Here is a 17,091-nt window from a genome sequence, read left to right as displayed (position 1 = left end):
GGCTTCACCATGTTGGCCAGGCTGGTCTCAAACTCCTGACCTCAAGTGACCTGCCCATCTGGGCCTCCCAAAGTGGTGGGATTACAAACGTGAGCTACTGCACCCAGGTGAAACTTTATTTTCTTCAGAGAGGATCTATGACTCCAAAATTTCTTCCCTTCATATTTAAGATTAAACCTATCCTTCATACCTGAAAACAGTGGTATAAATTATCATAGGACTACAGAACAGGCCTAAGTCCTAAAATATTTCTTTAAATTTCTGAAGCAGAAAGTGATCCTGATAAGAATATGTTTTTTCAAGACCCCCCAATATTTCTCCCCACAAAAATCCTAAATTTAGGATTTTCAGTATGGTAATATTACAACAGCAAGTATCTAATCAGACTTCATTAGTGTATACCCACTGAGTGGTAAATCGAGGACCTTTGACAGTAGATGGACAGAAATAAATACACCAACATGCAGGGGTTTGCAGAAGGAACTGCCAAGATAAAGTGGCTCCGTGTAATACCTGGGCATGTTGGGCAAAACAGAAAGAGGGCTTCCTTTGAGAAGTGGCATTTAGGTCTTACCTCACTCATGGTCTTAGCAATAAGAGTTTCTATAGCACACAGAGGTTCTAGGTAACACCAACTTTCTCACCAAAAGTAAGGAGGTGCAAGTACTCAGAATGAAGAATGAAACAAAAATCCAAAGTTAAAAAAAAAAAAAGAGGAAAAATGAAAAAGCAAAAAACAAAAAAACAAAAAAAAATGGACTTAAGAGTTAACGAGAGAAAAACCTAAAACAAATCACTGTATTCTAAATGAGGAGATTAAAAAGGGACAGCAGGGCAGGCGAGGTAGTAAACAGTGGATAAGCCTCAAGGTTAGGAACCTGGTGATGAGGCAAAGGAAGAACAGTAAAAAGGAAAAGAGAAAGGGGAGAATAGGATAAAAACTATGAGAGACATAAAGAAACAGTAATAAAAGAGCACAACAAATCTAAAAAAGAAAAAAAAAAAAAAGGAGATAGGGAAAATTAGGTAAACATATGTTCCCCCAAAAGGGGAGTAACAAGAATGGAGGAGGAACTCTATTTAAAGAAGGGATATATATCCTTAATTGAGACCCTAACTTTACACTAAGGAAGTTTACACTGAGTTCATGCACAGGCAATCTGATGCTACCTTGGCTGTGTAAGGTGGATAAAAGATGACCTTGGTACCCAAGGATAACTAGTACTGAAATCAATTTAAAACAGGTCAAAATATTTTATAGTAAATGGTAAAAAAATAAAAGGTTGATTGCAGTTCAATCTGAAATGTGAAACTAAAACCTGTAGAAATTAGCTCTTTTTAAAAAATAGTTAATGACTTGTTTAATACACTTTATTTTTGGCATATCTTTTCTGATGATACAATGGTGCAACATCCTTTGGCTTTGAAATTTACATGATCATAAAATGGGTCATTTTTTGCTTTAAAGGCTTATTGAAACAATTTTCTCAAGGTCCTCTCTTAATACTTGGTTCTCAAATTATTCTTTTGTGAAGTGCTTGCCTGTGAGTGATCACTTTTTTAATGGTTAATTCTGCTGGATACTCATCTGACAATTTTGTAGGTGACTAATGTCATTCTCTTGCAGTTTAAGAGACTTCATGAAGTTTCTCATCTTTTGCAAAGTATGCAATTTCATTTTGGTTTGTGTTGTATTTGCATTGTATTAGCAAGAGAGTGACAGAGAAGGATAATGTAGTGAATGGGACAGATAACAGCTAAAGTTAATTAGGAAGAGTTGGTGAGTAGAGCCTAATTTTATAAATGATTGGTTTATTAGTCAATGTTCTTGTTTGGCAATTTTTGCTTCTCCATGCATTACATGGATGAATGACGAGTTGGATATTGAGGATCTTCTGTACATACAACTTGCAATAACGATGTTTTAGGTATCTCTAAGGATTAAATATAATTAAATATGAGGATATATTTAGAATATATCTAAAAAGGCATCTGGCACACTGCCTATGCAAATAAAAGTTGATCAATTCATGTTTATTAAATCTGAAAGAAACTGGAGGGAAAGGTATCATTAATGAAAAGGTAACAAAAACTAAAAGAAAAAATAACATGCATTATGAAAATTTTTTTCATCTAAACTGCAGAAAGCTTACAAATCAGAAAATGAATGAATACAAACAGCTTTAAAGTTAAAAAGTACAGAGTATATGGGGGAATTTCAAGATGAGAGAAAAAGTCATAATGATTTAAGTGGGGAAACAGAACAAGGAAAGGTTGAAGACTGAGATGGGTTTAGAATAGGAAAAGCTTCTGAAAGGCAAATAATGGGAAGGCAATCCACATGTAAGGGAAAACAGTATTTGTGTCAGTAAGAAGTAATAGCCTGGCAAGCTGGTGATATTTAACTAAATTAAAATATGATAAGGGCCATCCACTTTTGGAAGGGTAGTAAAATTCAAGGTTGATAAGTTCACACTAAATTTAATAAGCAATAGTTATGTTTTGTTTTGGGGGGCAAGGGGTCAGGGATATGATCATAACTAAAATAAGACTTTAATCCTGGAAAGCTCAGAGAAGGACAATGCTGTTAAGAACCTGAGAAATCAAGAAATGCTGCTGTGGGAGATGTGGGAAGGTGAGGCTAAGATTTAATTTAATTTGGGATACAATGAGAATGAGGTATTGGACATTCAGGTGGAGTTCAGGTTCCACCTAAGGCTAAAATCAGATTCATTTATTTAAAACACAGTTTTGAAGAGTCTGGGAAATTTTTATAAGAAAAAACAATGGAGTCATTCTCTTACTCAGGTCTAAAATTGGCCTACAATTTTTAAAAAAAAATTTTTTTCTGGCCGGGCACGGTGGCTCAAGCCTGTAATCCCAGCACTTTGGGAGGCCGAGGCGGGTGGATCACGAGGTCAGGAGATCGAGACTATCCTGGCTAACATGGTGAAACCCCGTCTCTACTAAAAATACAAAAAACTAGGCGGGCGTGGTGGCGGGCGCCTGTAGTCCCAGCTACTTGGGAGGCTGAGGCGGGAGAATGGCGTGAAGCCGGGAGGCGGAGCTTGCAGTGAGCCGAGATCACGCCACTGCACTCCAGCCTGGGAGACACAGCGAGACTCTGTCTCAAAAAAAAAAAAAAAAAAAAATTTTTTTCAAGATTACTCTTGAAATGTCTTTAAAAAGGTAGCCAGAGACAGGCACACAGTCTCTCAATACACCCACACAGCCAGGTATTCCTCCAGCATTGGAATGGACCACTAGTTTTTCAGTTAAACCACAGATGAAGCTGTTGGCTTGAATTTAGGGTAGTGTTGTTTTTTACAAACACACACACACACACACACACACAAAATTCTCTCTCAGTTCAAAGAGACACACAGAAGGCATGCAGAAACTAAGACTGACTAAAGAAACAGTGGATTCTGAATTCTCAGTTCACCACTGCTCACTGTGGGGCATACATTCAATAAATGGAGTGTAAGAAGAATTGCCAGCACTACTGCACTTGCTATTGCTAAACATTCTCTCTCTTTTATTTGACTGAATGTCTGGATAAATTTGTGTAATTTAAATGAACATATGATATGACTTTAACACAGTAAAACAATGAGATTGTGTATTCAAGACAAGGGAAATGAATTTTGAGGACAACTTGGAGAATGCCTATATGTATAGAAGACAAACCAGGGAACAGAAGAAGAGTTATAAAAGAGAACATAACCTCCCAAAAGTTAAAGGAAGAAAAAGAGGGGTAGTGGGAATGAGAAGTTAAAAGTTGTGGAAAGTGGTCATCAGTGCCAATGCTAACCTTTGTAAGAGGCAGCTTAGTGGAAAAATGCAGAAGGGGCTGAGCACAGTGGCTCACACCTGTAATCCCAGCACCTTGGGAGGCGAGGCGGGTCATCACTTGAGCCCAGGAGTTTGAGACCAGCCTGGGCAACACAGCAAGACCCTGTCTCTAGGAAAATTATAAAAAATTAGCCAGGTGTGGTGGTGTGCCTGTGGTCCCAGCTATTTAGGAGGCTAAGGTGGGAGAATCACCTGAGCCCGGAAGATGGAGGTTGCAGAGAGCCAAGATCACGCCACTGCACTCCAGCCTGAGGGATGGGAGTGAGATTGTCTCAAAAAAAAAAAAAAAAGAAAGAAAAAGAAAAATGCAGAAGGGACGGTTGAAACTGTATAGGATTAAGCAGTCAGTGTGTGACAAGTGGAAGCAGAAGAGGGGGAAGAGTGAAGAAAAATAGGGTCAAAAATTTTAAATATACAGGACTCACATACGTTATTGATTTTAATATTGTCTTTTAAATCTGAGAAACTCTGGTAGAGATTAAAGAAAGGACAACTAGAATATGTCTAGGAATCTAAAACTGTGTGGTAGCTGTAGTTAGCTACAGTATGGTATCACAGAGTATATTCTTCTACAAAAACACCTATCTGAAATGCTGTTGCTTTAAAAATAATATAATAATATAAAATAAGACAATCTAATATATAACAATATCAAAGGTCCCAAAAAGCCTTCTAGAACTATCTATGACATCCTTAGGGAATTCGGCATTTTTACTCCATCCTTTCCCTGCTAAATTTCCCATTTTCGTCAGTGGTAGATTCATACTACCTCTGAGTTGAAAGAGGTGGAAAAGGTCACCAAGTTAAACCTTCTACTTGATGCTGAAAATTCCACCCAACATCCATAATGAAAGGATGTCGTCTACCTTTGCAGGAAAACAACCATAGATGGAGAATTCATAGCTTCAAAAAGCACTCCTTTTTCAGTTATACTTATTCTTCCTTCTGGATTCATCAATCTTTCCTCCACCTACCCATTTACCTCCATCCAAAACAAAAAGCAGAAGACATACCAGCGACACCCTCAACACTCTCACATACTTTCAAGGAAGACATATTAATTTCCCTACCTTGCAATGTTCTTTGGGTTTACTGCTTGCTTCCATTCCTATAACTAATACCCAACCCTACTGATACCCCTTAATCATTTACAACTTACATGCTTAATATTTTAGCAGCTATAAAGTTTTCCTGTTCTAATTTATCCTGCATAATAATGACATAACTTTCCTATAATTAAAATTTTTCTTTACATCCTTCTGTACTAAAGAAACTACAGGGTCTTTCCATTTGACTTAATTTAAAAAGCAAACTTCTCTTTCTGGCTTTCACAAGGACTTTATACTCTGGACTTGCCCACTGATGTTTATGACAAAGATGCCCCTACTCAACCCTCCTAACATCTCTTATATACCATGTTCATTCCTTCTCTGCATCCATGTTTGCCTTCCTAAATAGACAATATGCTTCTTGAGAAAAGACTGTTTTACATTTTCATGGAATCCTCAATAGCAATTAATTAGCACAATAATGAGCACATAGTAAGTGCTCAGGGAATACCTGTTGACTCATTTTTAAAAGGGCTTTTAATTTTCCCCTACTAGATTTACATTTTTGAATGTACTGTTCAACACCAAACCATTGCTCTTATTATTCCCTCAGCTTGGAATGACTTCTTTGGTCATTTTTGTATGTGCAAAAAATCCCTCTTATCCTTCAAACCCCAGCTGCAGTATTCTCCCTCTAAGAAGTCTTCTCTAACTGTCCTTGCCAGAATGAATAATGCCCACTTGTTTCCCTGTATACTTTGCTTATAAATCTATCATACAACTTTTATCAGTTTGTCTTATAACATCTAGACTGAAAGTTCTTTTTTTTTTAGAGTAGGTGGAAAAATCACATCATCTTGTCCACATCTTTATGTGTTCCCTCTTCCCACACACTTCTCACAGGGCCTAACACAGTGCCTCATATGAAATAGTTGATCAGTAAATACTTGTGGAAGTGAATGGACTTTCTTCAACAAATTTTTCCCTAAATGAAAATAAGAAGGCCGGGCGCGGTGGCTCAAGCCTGTAATCCCAGCACTTTGGGAGGCCGAGACGGGCGGATCATGAGGTCAGGAGATCGAGACCATCCTGGCTGACACGGTGAAACCCCGTCTCTACTAAAAAATACAAAAAACTAGCCGGGCGAGGTGGCGGGCGCCTGTAGTCCCAGATACTCGGGAGGCTGAGGCAGGAGAATGGCGTGAACCCGGGATGTGGAGTTTGCAGTGAGTCGAGATCTGGCCACTGCACTCCAGCCTGTGCGGCAGAGCGAGACTCCGTCTCAAAAAAAAAAAAAAAAAAAAAGAAAGAAAATAAGAAATACAACCAAATTAATAAGTAACGCACTTTAGTAACAGCTTACTTTTAGTAGAGTTACTTCATTTCTTTCTTTTTTTTTTTTTTTTTGAGACGGAGTCTCGCTCTGTCACCCAGGCTGGAGTGCAGTGGCCGGATCTCAGCTCACGGCAAGCTCCACCTCCCGGGTTTACGCCATTCTCCTGCCTCAGCCTCCCGAGTAGCTGGGACTACAGGCTCCCGCCACCTTGTCCGGCTAGTTTTTTTTGTATTTTTTAGTAGAGATGGGGTTTCACCGGGTAAGCCAGGATGGTCTCGATCTCCTGACCTCGTGATCCGCCCGACTCGGCCTCCCAAAGTGCTGGGATTACAGGCTTGAGCCACCATGCCCGGCGAGTTACTTCATTTCATGGCTTATTGTAATTATTCCAAAGCTTATTAACATTCTTTGATTAGATATGGTTTAAAATAAAGGTAAGGGGATAGATTACCTGATTCTTCAAGTTCTTTATTGTAATTGTTAATCTGAAATTCAAGTTGCCTTCCTCCCCAAAGCAGTAAGGACAATATGACAAATATAAATATATCCTGGGGACTCTCTAGATGATACAATATTTTTCACATCATATAAGTTCAATATATCAACCCAAAGTAATATCCAAACTTCAATATATGGATGATAGAGTGTTAACATTTTGGCTATTTTATTTTGATCATTATTTTTATAATAAATCAAAAATTACAATAAATGTTTGATAACTTCTCACCCAATAGCTGCATTAAAATGTGGAAATGTAATATATAATTTTGCTATTATATAAAAACTTCCAAATGTAAGAGGCAACATGACATATACTAATATAGAAATCCAATCAGGACTCTAAAAAGATGAGATATAGCCAGAGTTTCATTATTTACTAGTTCTGTCACCTTGAGAAAGTTGTTAACCTCCCTGATTTCCAGTTTCCTCATGTAAAATAATAGTATCTGGTTCACCTAGCTGTATGGATTTACATAAAAATCAAATGAGATAGCACATAGAGAAGCTATAAAATGCTACTGGACTTTCGCATCTTTCTTTTTATAAAGTTAATGAGTGAGGCTGTCCTGTAATTTTATGGAAAAATCTGAGATGAGAATTATCCTTTTCTTGAAAATTTAGTAAATGTTTTTTGTAAAACTGTCTGGGTCTGAAGTTTTCTTATGAGAGAAAAATGTTAATTATTATTTCGTTTTACTTCATGATTACCAATTATTCAGCTTTTCTTTCTTTTTCAGGCAATTTTGATAAGACACATTTTCCTAGGAATTTCTACATTTTATTTTTCACACTTGCTAGTACAAAGTTCTTCCTGCTATTCCCATGTTTTTAGTATCTGCGGTATTTAAGTTTTAGATTACAAAATTATAGACATTTAAAATTGTTTGCATTCATGCATTTTAATGCATAATACAAATTAAAATAATTTTTGTTGCAATAATATAACAAAATAAAATAGTAATTTTTTGTATTATATTATCCTTAAATGACTGTTACTAGAATGTTTGTCACTTTACCTGTGGGCCAGGAATGAGATATCCGTTTTGTATTATTTTTCACTCTTTTCCATAACCTAGCCTTCTTGAAAGAGATTATTCAAAACAATGAAAAACAACTTTTTTCATAAGTCTTCCTTTCTGAAAGACACTGATAACTAAGATGGCATATGGTACATAATTTCTGAAGTACTACTGTTCTGCCTCCCCATAGCCCCTCCATAAATTTCATCTGTAGATATTTCAGTCAACCAAGTTCTTTTCCCCTTCTGGGGAAAAAAAGTCCCAATAAGACCAAATAAGATTATCTGATTATCACATACACAGAAAGGCAAATCCAGGATATGAAGCATAATATGGAAATGTTAAAGAGAGAAAAAAGATATAGTAGAAGCTCCTAGAAAAAGACCTGATTGGATTTTAAGGGAATATAAGTACCCCTATAATTACCACAAATATCAAAAACATATTTAGGTTTCAACTGAAATAGAAGACTTGAGAAAATGGTCAATCAATACCTTGTTTTTGTAAGTACAAGACTGTAAGTCCCCATACTAAAATCGTAAGTGGAAGCTGAGCCAAAGACAATTATCTTAAATTAAAATAAAAATTTGTTAAAATAATCTAGCTTGTTTTCATGATATTTTTCTTGCTGTGTTACCAATTCACACAAGCAGGAAAGGGCTTTCAGCAAACATTGCTGTAGACCCAGAAATACACTAGCATGCTCATCAATGAGCTTCTAGTTTCACATACACTGTTCCTATTACTATTTTCCCTAATTACTTTGCTTGCTATGAATTTCTAAGGGCAGGAAATAAATAATTTAACTTAGATACAAAATGATTAACCAAGCCTCATAAGATCATCTAAATAAAAAAAGAGACATAATAAATTATCCATATTATGAAACCTTCAAAGTATTAATGATGCATGTGACCAAAATAGTACTTGGACACTGGACAACTGAAAAAAAAAAAGTTTTCACTATACTTAATCACATGTATCCTTCAATAACATACCTCAGGAGGTTTGAATTCTTCAATTCCACCTTCCATTTTCTGTTTAAGTGCACTGTTTACTTGCTTAGCATTCTGAACCTTCAACAAAATAACCCCAAATGTGAATCAGATCGCGTACTTAGGTAAATTTGTTGAGTACTCAATAAGTGAAAAGAATATATTCCAAAACCCTCTTAAATTTTATTTTAGAATAGTCATACTAATCACACTTAGGGCATGACATGCCACTAATTCAACTTATACATGTATGAACTAAACATCTAAGAGACTAAAAGACTCTGAATATCTTTGAATATCATGGTCTTGAATATCTTTTAGCAATAACTTTTATAACCAAAGACAACTGGCATACATAGGAATTAAATTCCATCAATTTTTCTCATTACCATAGTGTTTTGACTAAATAAGAATTTTTCCAATAATAATGATGATGATGGTGGCTAATATTTATTAGGTATTTATTATGTATAAAACATCATTCTCAGTCCTCTATATGTAATAAATCACTTAATTTTCAAAACCACTCTGTGAGGTAAGTACAATCAGTTCTGCTATAACATGACAAATACATTAAAAGTCACTGAACTAGCCAGGTACAGTAGCTCACACCTAAAATTCTAGTGTTTTTGGGAGGCCAGGAGTCTGAGACCACCCTGGTAATATAATGAGAACCTGTCTCTATGGAGAAAAAAAAAAAAAAAAAATTAGCTGAGCATGGTGGCATGAACCTGTAGTCCTAGCTATTCAGGAGGCTAAGGTGGGAGGACTGCTTAAGCCCAAGAGTTCAAGGTTATAGTGAGCTGTGATTATGCCAATGCACTCTAGCCTAGGCAACAAAGCAAGACCCTGTCTTTAAAAAAAAAAAAAAAAAAAAAGGTCAGTGTGCTATGCAAAATTCATAATAAAAACCACAGGGCTTATAGGGAAAAGGAGATTGGGACACAACATTTAAACTTCAATGACACATAAGACAGGAACCTAACAAAAATGGCAACACAGTTTTATACATTCTAAATGATTTTTTTATCCATAAATGCTACAACAAAGACAGTACTTTACCTTGAAAAAAAGACCTGAAGGTTGCTTATGGAAGTGGGAGTCAAAATGGTTGTAGTTTGTGAATTATTATGGAAGTGGTAGGAGGGTTACTTGAAATCAGATGAAAAGTTTTAACACCATATAGGTATGGTTCATAACACACAGTGAATTGAGGTAGCTGGTACATGTTTGAGATGTGTGTGTGCTCAGTTCAGCTGAGTACATTTTGTTTTGCTGACAAAAATCATACATAAACAAACAATTCATGTTATGCTCAAATTATTCCCAAGTATATTAATTGCATTAGAACAAATCCACATTTTCAAAAAAAGTTATAGCAGAACAGACTCTACTTATAACCATTTTTACAGATGAGGAATATAAGGCACAGCCAAGTTAAGAAACCTTCCTAAGGCTAGGAGATACAACCTGAATTTAAATCATACCAAGTTTTTAACTTCTATTCTACTAGCAATATTTAGACTGTTAAGGGTTAGGATTGTTTACTTTTTTCCTCTGTTTTTCCCCCCTAATATGGACAGTGAAATACTTATAATTTATGAACTTTTTTCACTAGAGATCTTAAAGCCACAGCTAAAATGCATAAAATCTAGGATGATTCAAGGGTAGTCAGCTGGCCATGTTAGATAGACATATAGAGATAGAATGTAAAGTCTCAATTCTCGAGGATTTCATAGAATAGTGGGAAGATAAGTAAAATAAAAGTATGATAAACGCTAAAACACCTAACACAGACTCGGAGAGAGAAAGAGAATGAGAGAGTAAATGTGCTTCTATGTATGTTGATGAACAGGTGGTCGGGAAGATTAGGGAAAGTGTTCCAAAGAAAAGGACAGCTAAATTGAGTTTTAAAGAATTAAACTGGCAGACAAGCTTGGGAGGAGGGACTGCATTCCAGGCAGAATAACACTTAGGAAGACAGAAAAGCCCTAAGGCAAAGGCAAGAAGTTAGGCTGGGGTCAGACCGAGGAATTTTAACTTTGCCTGAAGACTGAAGAGGAATTTTAACTTTGCCTAAAGACTGAAGGAAAGCTAAAGGATTTTTAAGCAAGGGAACAAAATGATCATATCTGCCTTTTAGAAAGACACTTCTGGTAGTAATGTGAAGAACAGAATAGGGTAAAGAGGATGGAAATTAACAATCCAGGTGAGAAATAATAAATAATTAAGAAAACTTTCATTAAAACTGTAGGAATGAAGGAAGGATGGTAGTGGTATACAGAGATTAAAGAAATGCCTTGGAAACAAAATTAAGACTTTTTTTTTTTTTTTTTTTTTTTTTTGAAGACAGAGTCTCACTCTGTCACCCAGGCTGGAGTAGAGTGGCACGATCTCGGCTCACTGCAACCTCTGCCGCCCGGGGTTCAAGCAATTCTCCTGCCTCAGCCTCCTGAGTAGCTGGGATTACAGGCACCTGCCACCGTGCCTGGCTAATTTTTGTAGTTTTAGTAGATACGGGGTTTCACCATGTTGGCCAGGCTGGTCTTCAACTACTGACCTCATGATTCACCCGCCTCGGCCTCCAGAAGTGCTGGGATTACAGGTATGAGCCACTGCACCCAGCCAAGACATCTTTGTAAACACTTGATTGTGGAGAATTAGGAGGAATTGAGGCTAATTGGTCACTGGCTTCAGTAATTGAGAGTATGTGGCACTACTCACTGAGACAGAGAATACAAAAAGTGGAACGGATAACTAGAGTGAGTGCGGAAGAATTCAGTTTGAACACTGCATATGAGATGTTTGTGACATAAAAGTAGCAGTGGTTAACAGGATTTGTAAACCCATGAGTGCAAACCTTTACTGTCACACATCAAATGAATAACCAAATTAGGAAGTTAAAGCTTAAAGTGCCTTCTAAAACAAATCAATAAAAATAGTCCCTAAGTGTAGGAGTAGTAGTGAAGTATGAATACAGGTGACTGAGTACACTTTATTCCTTGATATTTTTAGCACTTTTGAAGTATTACAGCAGATGATTTAGAAGTTTTCTAAAGAGGACTGCTGTGGTTTGGAAGATAGGTGTCTTGCATTCATAGTTTGACTAAAGGCTAAGCATTTAACCAAATATGAGATGTGTTGGTGGTATAGCGGTGAGCATAGCTGCATTCTAAATATGTACTATTACATATGTACTGTACACACACATACTCAAGACAGTCACAAAGTCAAGTGAAAGAAATTCCAAAATTAAAGTAATGGTTGACAGTGTCAAACATTACTGAGTAGTCACAGTAGTTAAAAACCAAGAAGGCAGCCTTAGATGTGGCTACTTGTTCATAAATGATTTTTTTTTTCCCACTGTAAACCTTGAACTCCCAGGCTCAAGCGATCCTCTCACCTCAGCCTCTCTTGTAGGACTACACTACAGATACACACAACCACGCTTGGCTATTTAAAACAATTTTTTTCACAGAGATGAAGTCTCACTATATTGTTCAGGCTGGGGTCAAACTCCTGGCCTCAAGTGATGTTCCTGTCTTGGCCTCCCAAAGTGTTGGGATTACAGGCATGAGCCACCATGTCAGCCCATAAATCATCTTCAAAGAGGTGTTTCAGTAGAACTGGAATATCATACGGGGCAGAATCTGGATTAGAAAGGGTTGGAGAATAAGTTTTGGTAAGAAAGCAGAGGAAGCAAATGTGGCCTATGTTTATTAAGGAAGGAAAAGAGAAACAGAAAAGCAGTTTGGGTGAATAACCAGGACCAAGGAATTGGAAAAATCTGAACATGTTTAAGATAGAGAATCTTGATCCCACACTATACTGTTGCAAGGTTCTTACATTTTGTAAGCAGTAGAATACAGTGGTCCTCCCATATCCGCAGGGGATACAGTCCAAAATTCCCAATGGATGCCTGAAACTGTGGATAGTACCAAATCATAACATATGCAGGTTGAGTATTCCCTTATCCAAGATGCTTGGAACCAGAAGTGTTTCAAATTTCAGGGGATTTTGGGATATTTGCATAATATATTAACAGTCGCACATCCCTAATCTGAAAACCCAAAATCCAAAATGCTCCAATGACCATTTCCTTTGAGCATTATGTCTGTGCTCAAAAAGTTTCAAATTTTGGAGCATTTCAGATTTTCAGATTAGGGATGCTCAACCTGTACTGTTCTTCCCTGTATATACATACCTATGATAAAGTTTAATTTATAAGTTAGGCACAAGAGAGTAACAATAGCGAATTAAAAATAGAACAATTACAACAATATACTGCAATAAAAGTTATGTGAATATAGTCTGTCTCTCAAAATATCTTATGGTACTGTACTGCAGGTAACTGAAACCATGGAAAGTGAAACTACGGATTAAGGGAGGACTACTGTAATATTAACTAAATATACAGTGATAAGCTAAGGATGAATATTGTAATCACTAAAGCAACTACAAAAAAAAGCAAAAAATAAAAAATAAAAAAAAAACACAAGAAAATGCAAAAGATATCACTGAAAAATGTAAATATGACCGTGGTCCACCTTTCCTTTTCAAAGTCCTTCAGTAGTTTCCTAACTCAGGATGAATTTCAAATTTCTTAACGTGATTTGTCTACCTCTACTGTAACCTGCTAAAGTCAAGTAGAAACTAACAAAGAGGTTTAAGATGAGTGACAGTGATCAGACCAGTACTTTAAAAAGATAGCACTGGCAACAATGTGTAACCTCCAGCTAAAGAGAAGTAACAGAAAGAATCAACAAGAGGCCCAGCGTGGTGGCTCATGCCTATAATCCCAGCACTTTGAGGCGCAGGCAGGAAGACTGCTTGAGCCCAGGAGTTTGAGACAAGCCTGGGTAACATAGCGAGAACCTTTCTCTACAAAAAATTTTTTAAAATAAGGAAAAAAAAAAAGAATCAACAAGATAGTTATTGTCAGGCAAGTGACAGCAAGAGCCTAAATGGGCAGTAGTGATGAAATAAAAAAGAGGGAATTGATTTAAAGGAAATTTCAGAGATAAAACTCACATAACTTGGTTACCACTTTGGTTTACATGTGTTGGGAAAGTGATAACAGCAGGGGATGAATAAAAGATGATTCTGATGTTTCAACACACAGAAAACAGAGAAAAAAGTCTTTTAGGAGAAGACCTAGTAGGCAGCTGGAACTATAGCTAAGAAGCTTGAGAAAAGTCACAGCTTGAGAAATAAGACTCAGAAGTCACTGGCATAGAGTATAGGGTTGGCTGATATAGACCAAGAAAGTACAGATTTAGAAGAATATCTAGGTTTAAGGGATTAGAGAAAAATAACAAAACAAAAAAAAAAAAAAGGAAAAGACAACTAAGAAAGGCCAGAGATCTAATAACAATGAATAACTGAGTACTTAATATGTGCCAGGCACTGTTTTAAGCACTTACCATATATTATCTTGTTTAATTCCTCTCAACCACTACAATATTATCCACATTTCCAGATGAGAAAACTGAAGCTGAGAGAAGTTAAAGAGCTCCTCTAAGGTTACACAGGAAGGAGATGGTGCCAGGGTTAGAACTTAACAGGTCCACTGACTCTAGATGCTGATTTTTAACTACTATCTGATTATGATGATGCTGCCCTTACAATACTACCGTACTACTACTACTGATGATGATGATGATGATGATGATGCAGACAACAACCATTATTCACTAAGCATTCAAAATATGCCAAGCACTACTAAACAATCTAAATGTATCATTGCAAATAATTCTCAATAACCTGCAAGAGAAGAATGATTATTATCCCCGATTTTATAGATAGAACATTGAAGCAGCTACAGAGGTTATATAATTTGCCCAAGACCACAGAACTAACAGGCAGCAATGCTGGGATTCAAATCTAAACAGGCAGAGGTATCTTCTAAGTTGGACATAAGATAAATTTTTAAAAATGAAACTTGCATAAGTGGATGGCTAAGAAAAATCTGCAAACAACTGAGCTCAACCTAGGTAAAGGCGGATAGCCAAAATGCACATAATCATTAAAAATATTATTTTTATAAAATACCTGACGTTTTAGAGAGATCAGCTCCATGTCCAGTTGCCTCAGGATGGTGTTGGCTGCATTGGGACTACAGGAAACTGCTACCACATCTTCCTGGGTTAAATACATGCCCTTAGGTGGACGGCACTTAGAACGCTGAGAATGATGGCGATGTTGTAAACTCTGATACTCTCTTCTTCCAAGTCCAATCTTGCTAGTTTGGACAGGTTGTTCAGTATTACCCTAAGAGAATAAAAGCAGAATAACAGGTCACTTGGTTTTCACAAATGTATAAAGTGAAAACAGTCTATTAATATTGGAAGTATCTGCTGCAATAAGTACACATAAAAAAAAACACTTCTAACCAATTATATATTATGTACAAGTCCAAACACATACACACATAGCACTCACCAACTGGGGGGAAAAGCATACAAGATAATATATCCTTGCTTAATCCACTCAATCAAGTGTTTGATTTTTAGGCCCAGAGGACTAGGAATAAGTGAAAAAATAAGTTAGACTCTAAACTTTCCTGTGTACTTCAAGATGTGATATATTTTTCCTCAACAATAAAGGGCCGGGGCGGGGAGCCAACTTATTAAATGCAAAGTTTCTCTGAAAATAAAAATTAGAGGCCGGGCGCGGTGGCTCACGCCTGTAATCCCAGCACTTTGGGAGGCCGAGGGGGGTGGATCACGAGGTCAGGAGTTCAAGACAAGCCTGGCCAAGATGGTGAAACCCCGTCTCTACTAAAAATACAAAAAATTAGCCGGGCGTGGTGGCGGGCACCTGTAATCCCAGCTACTCGGGAGGCTGAGGCAGAGAATTGCTTGAACCCAGGAGGTGCAGGTTGCAGTGAGCCAAGATCGCACCACTGCACTCCAGCCTTGGCAACAGAACGAGACTCCGTCTCAAGAAAAAAAATAAATAAAAATAAATAAATTAATTAATTAAAATTAGAAAGAAAAAAGGGGACAATTTAGAAATTATGACACGTAGCAGATTAGACAGCTGGTTAAAGAGAGATAACATTTCATTTTTACTTCACAGTTGCTGAAAGAAAACTATGCCTCTAAAGGTTAAAAGGGACACAATTATCTTAACCTTGAAAATATTTCTAACTTCCAAATCTATGATTAAAATAAAAGTAAATTTATGCCTCGGAAGGGTTTAAAAAGTGTAACAATGATGACTAAAGTTTTAAGCATTATTTCATTATAACTTGTTCTTAAAGTATGATATAAAAATACATTATTCTGAAAGAATAATCTATTAGAAACTATATCTTTTAGGTTGAAGATTATTTCAATGAATATATTTAATAATCCAATTTTTTTTTTTTATTTTTTTTTCCTAGACAGAGTCTCACTCTGTCGCCCAGACTGAAGTGCAGTGGCCCGATCTTGGCTCACTACAAGCTCTCAGCCTCCCAAGTAGCTGGGACTACAGGCGCCCACCATCACGCCCGGCTAGTTTTTTTTTTTTTTTGTAATTTTAGTGGAGATGGGGTTTCACTGTGTTAGCCAGGATGGTCTCGATCTCCTGACCTCGTGATCCGCCCGCCTCGGCCTCCCAAAGCACTGGTATTACAGGCGTGAGCCACCGTGCCTGGCCTTTTTTTTTGAGACAAGGTCTCACTCTGTCACCCAGGCTAAGTGCAGTGGCATGAGCACTGCTCAATGTAGCCTTGACCTCATGGGCTCAAGTGATCCTCCCAGCTCAGCCTCCTGAGTAGCCAGGACTACAGGTGTGTGCCACTATGCCTGGCTAATTTTTCTTTTTTTGTAGAGATGGGAGTCTCACCATGTTGCCCAGGCTGGTCTCAAACTCCTAGACTCAAGTGATCTGCCTACTTCGGGCACTCAAAGTGCTAGTATTATAGGCATGAGTCAACACGCCCAGCCTAATACTCCAATTTCTTAGAAAAGGAACTCTTAGTAAAATTCATTTAAAAAAAAATTTTTTTTTTTTTTGAGATGGAGTCTTGCTCTGTCGCCCAAGCTGCAGTGCAGTGGCACAATCTTGGCTCACTACAACCTCCGCCTCCCAGGTTCAAGCAATTCTCCTGCCTCAGCCTCCCAAGTAGCTGGGATTACAGGCACCCGCCACCATGTCCAGCTAATTTTTGTATTTTTAGCAGAGATGGGGTTTCGCCATGTTAAGCAGGCTGGTCTTCAACTCCTGACTTCAGGTGATCCACCTGCCTTGGCCACCTAAATTTAGTGCTGGGATTACAAGTGTGAGCCACTGCACCCACTGAAAATTTATTATGAAGCATAATCCACTTAATTGCTCGAAGCTAACTC

General features: G+C 37.3%; 1 protein-coding gene across 6 annotated transcripts in view; it reads right to left on the bottom strand.

Moving 5' to 3' along the window:
* Positions 1 to 17,091, bottom strand: part of LOC105484921 (REST corepressor 3) — a 58,755-nt gene that overhangs the window by 12,971 nt on the left and 28,693 nt on the right. For all 6 annotated transcript variants that reach the window (XM_071079993.1, XM_071079989.1, XM_071079992.1 and 3 more), the window contains 2 exons: positions 14,807 to 15,025; positions 8,759 to 8,836 (listed from right to left, as the gene is read on the bottom strand). In XM_071079993.1, the coding sequence (XP_070936094.1) occupies positions 8,759 to 8,836; positions 14,807 to 15,025 (297 nt within the window). The remainder of the gene's footprint in view (positions 1 to 8,758; positions 8,837 to 14,806; positions 15,026 to 17,091) is intronic.

Source organism: Macaca nemestrina, chromosome 1 (genome assembly GCF_043159975.1).
Source record: "Macaca nemestrina isolate mMacNem1 chromosome 1, mMacNem.hap1, whole genome shotgun sequence".
Classification (NCBI taxonomy): Eukaryota; Metazoa; Chordata; class Mammalia; order Primates; family Cercopithecidae; genus Macaca; species Macaca nemestrina.
The sequence above is the reverse complement of the archived record's forward strand: the minus strand, read 5'-3'. Positions and strand labels throughout refer to the sequence as shown.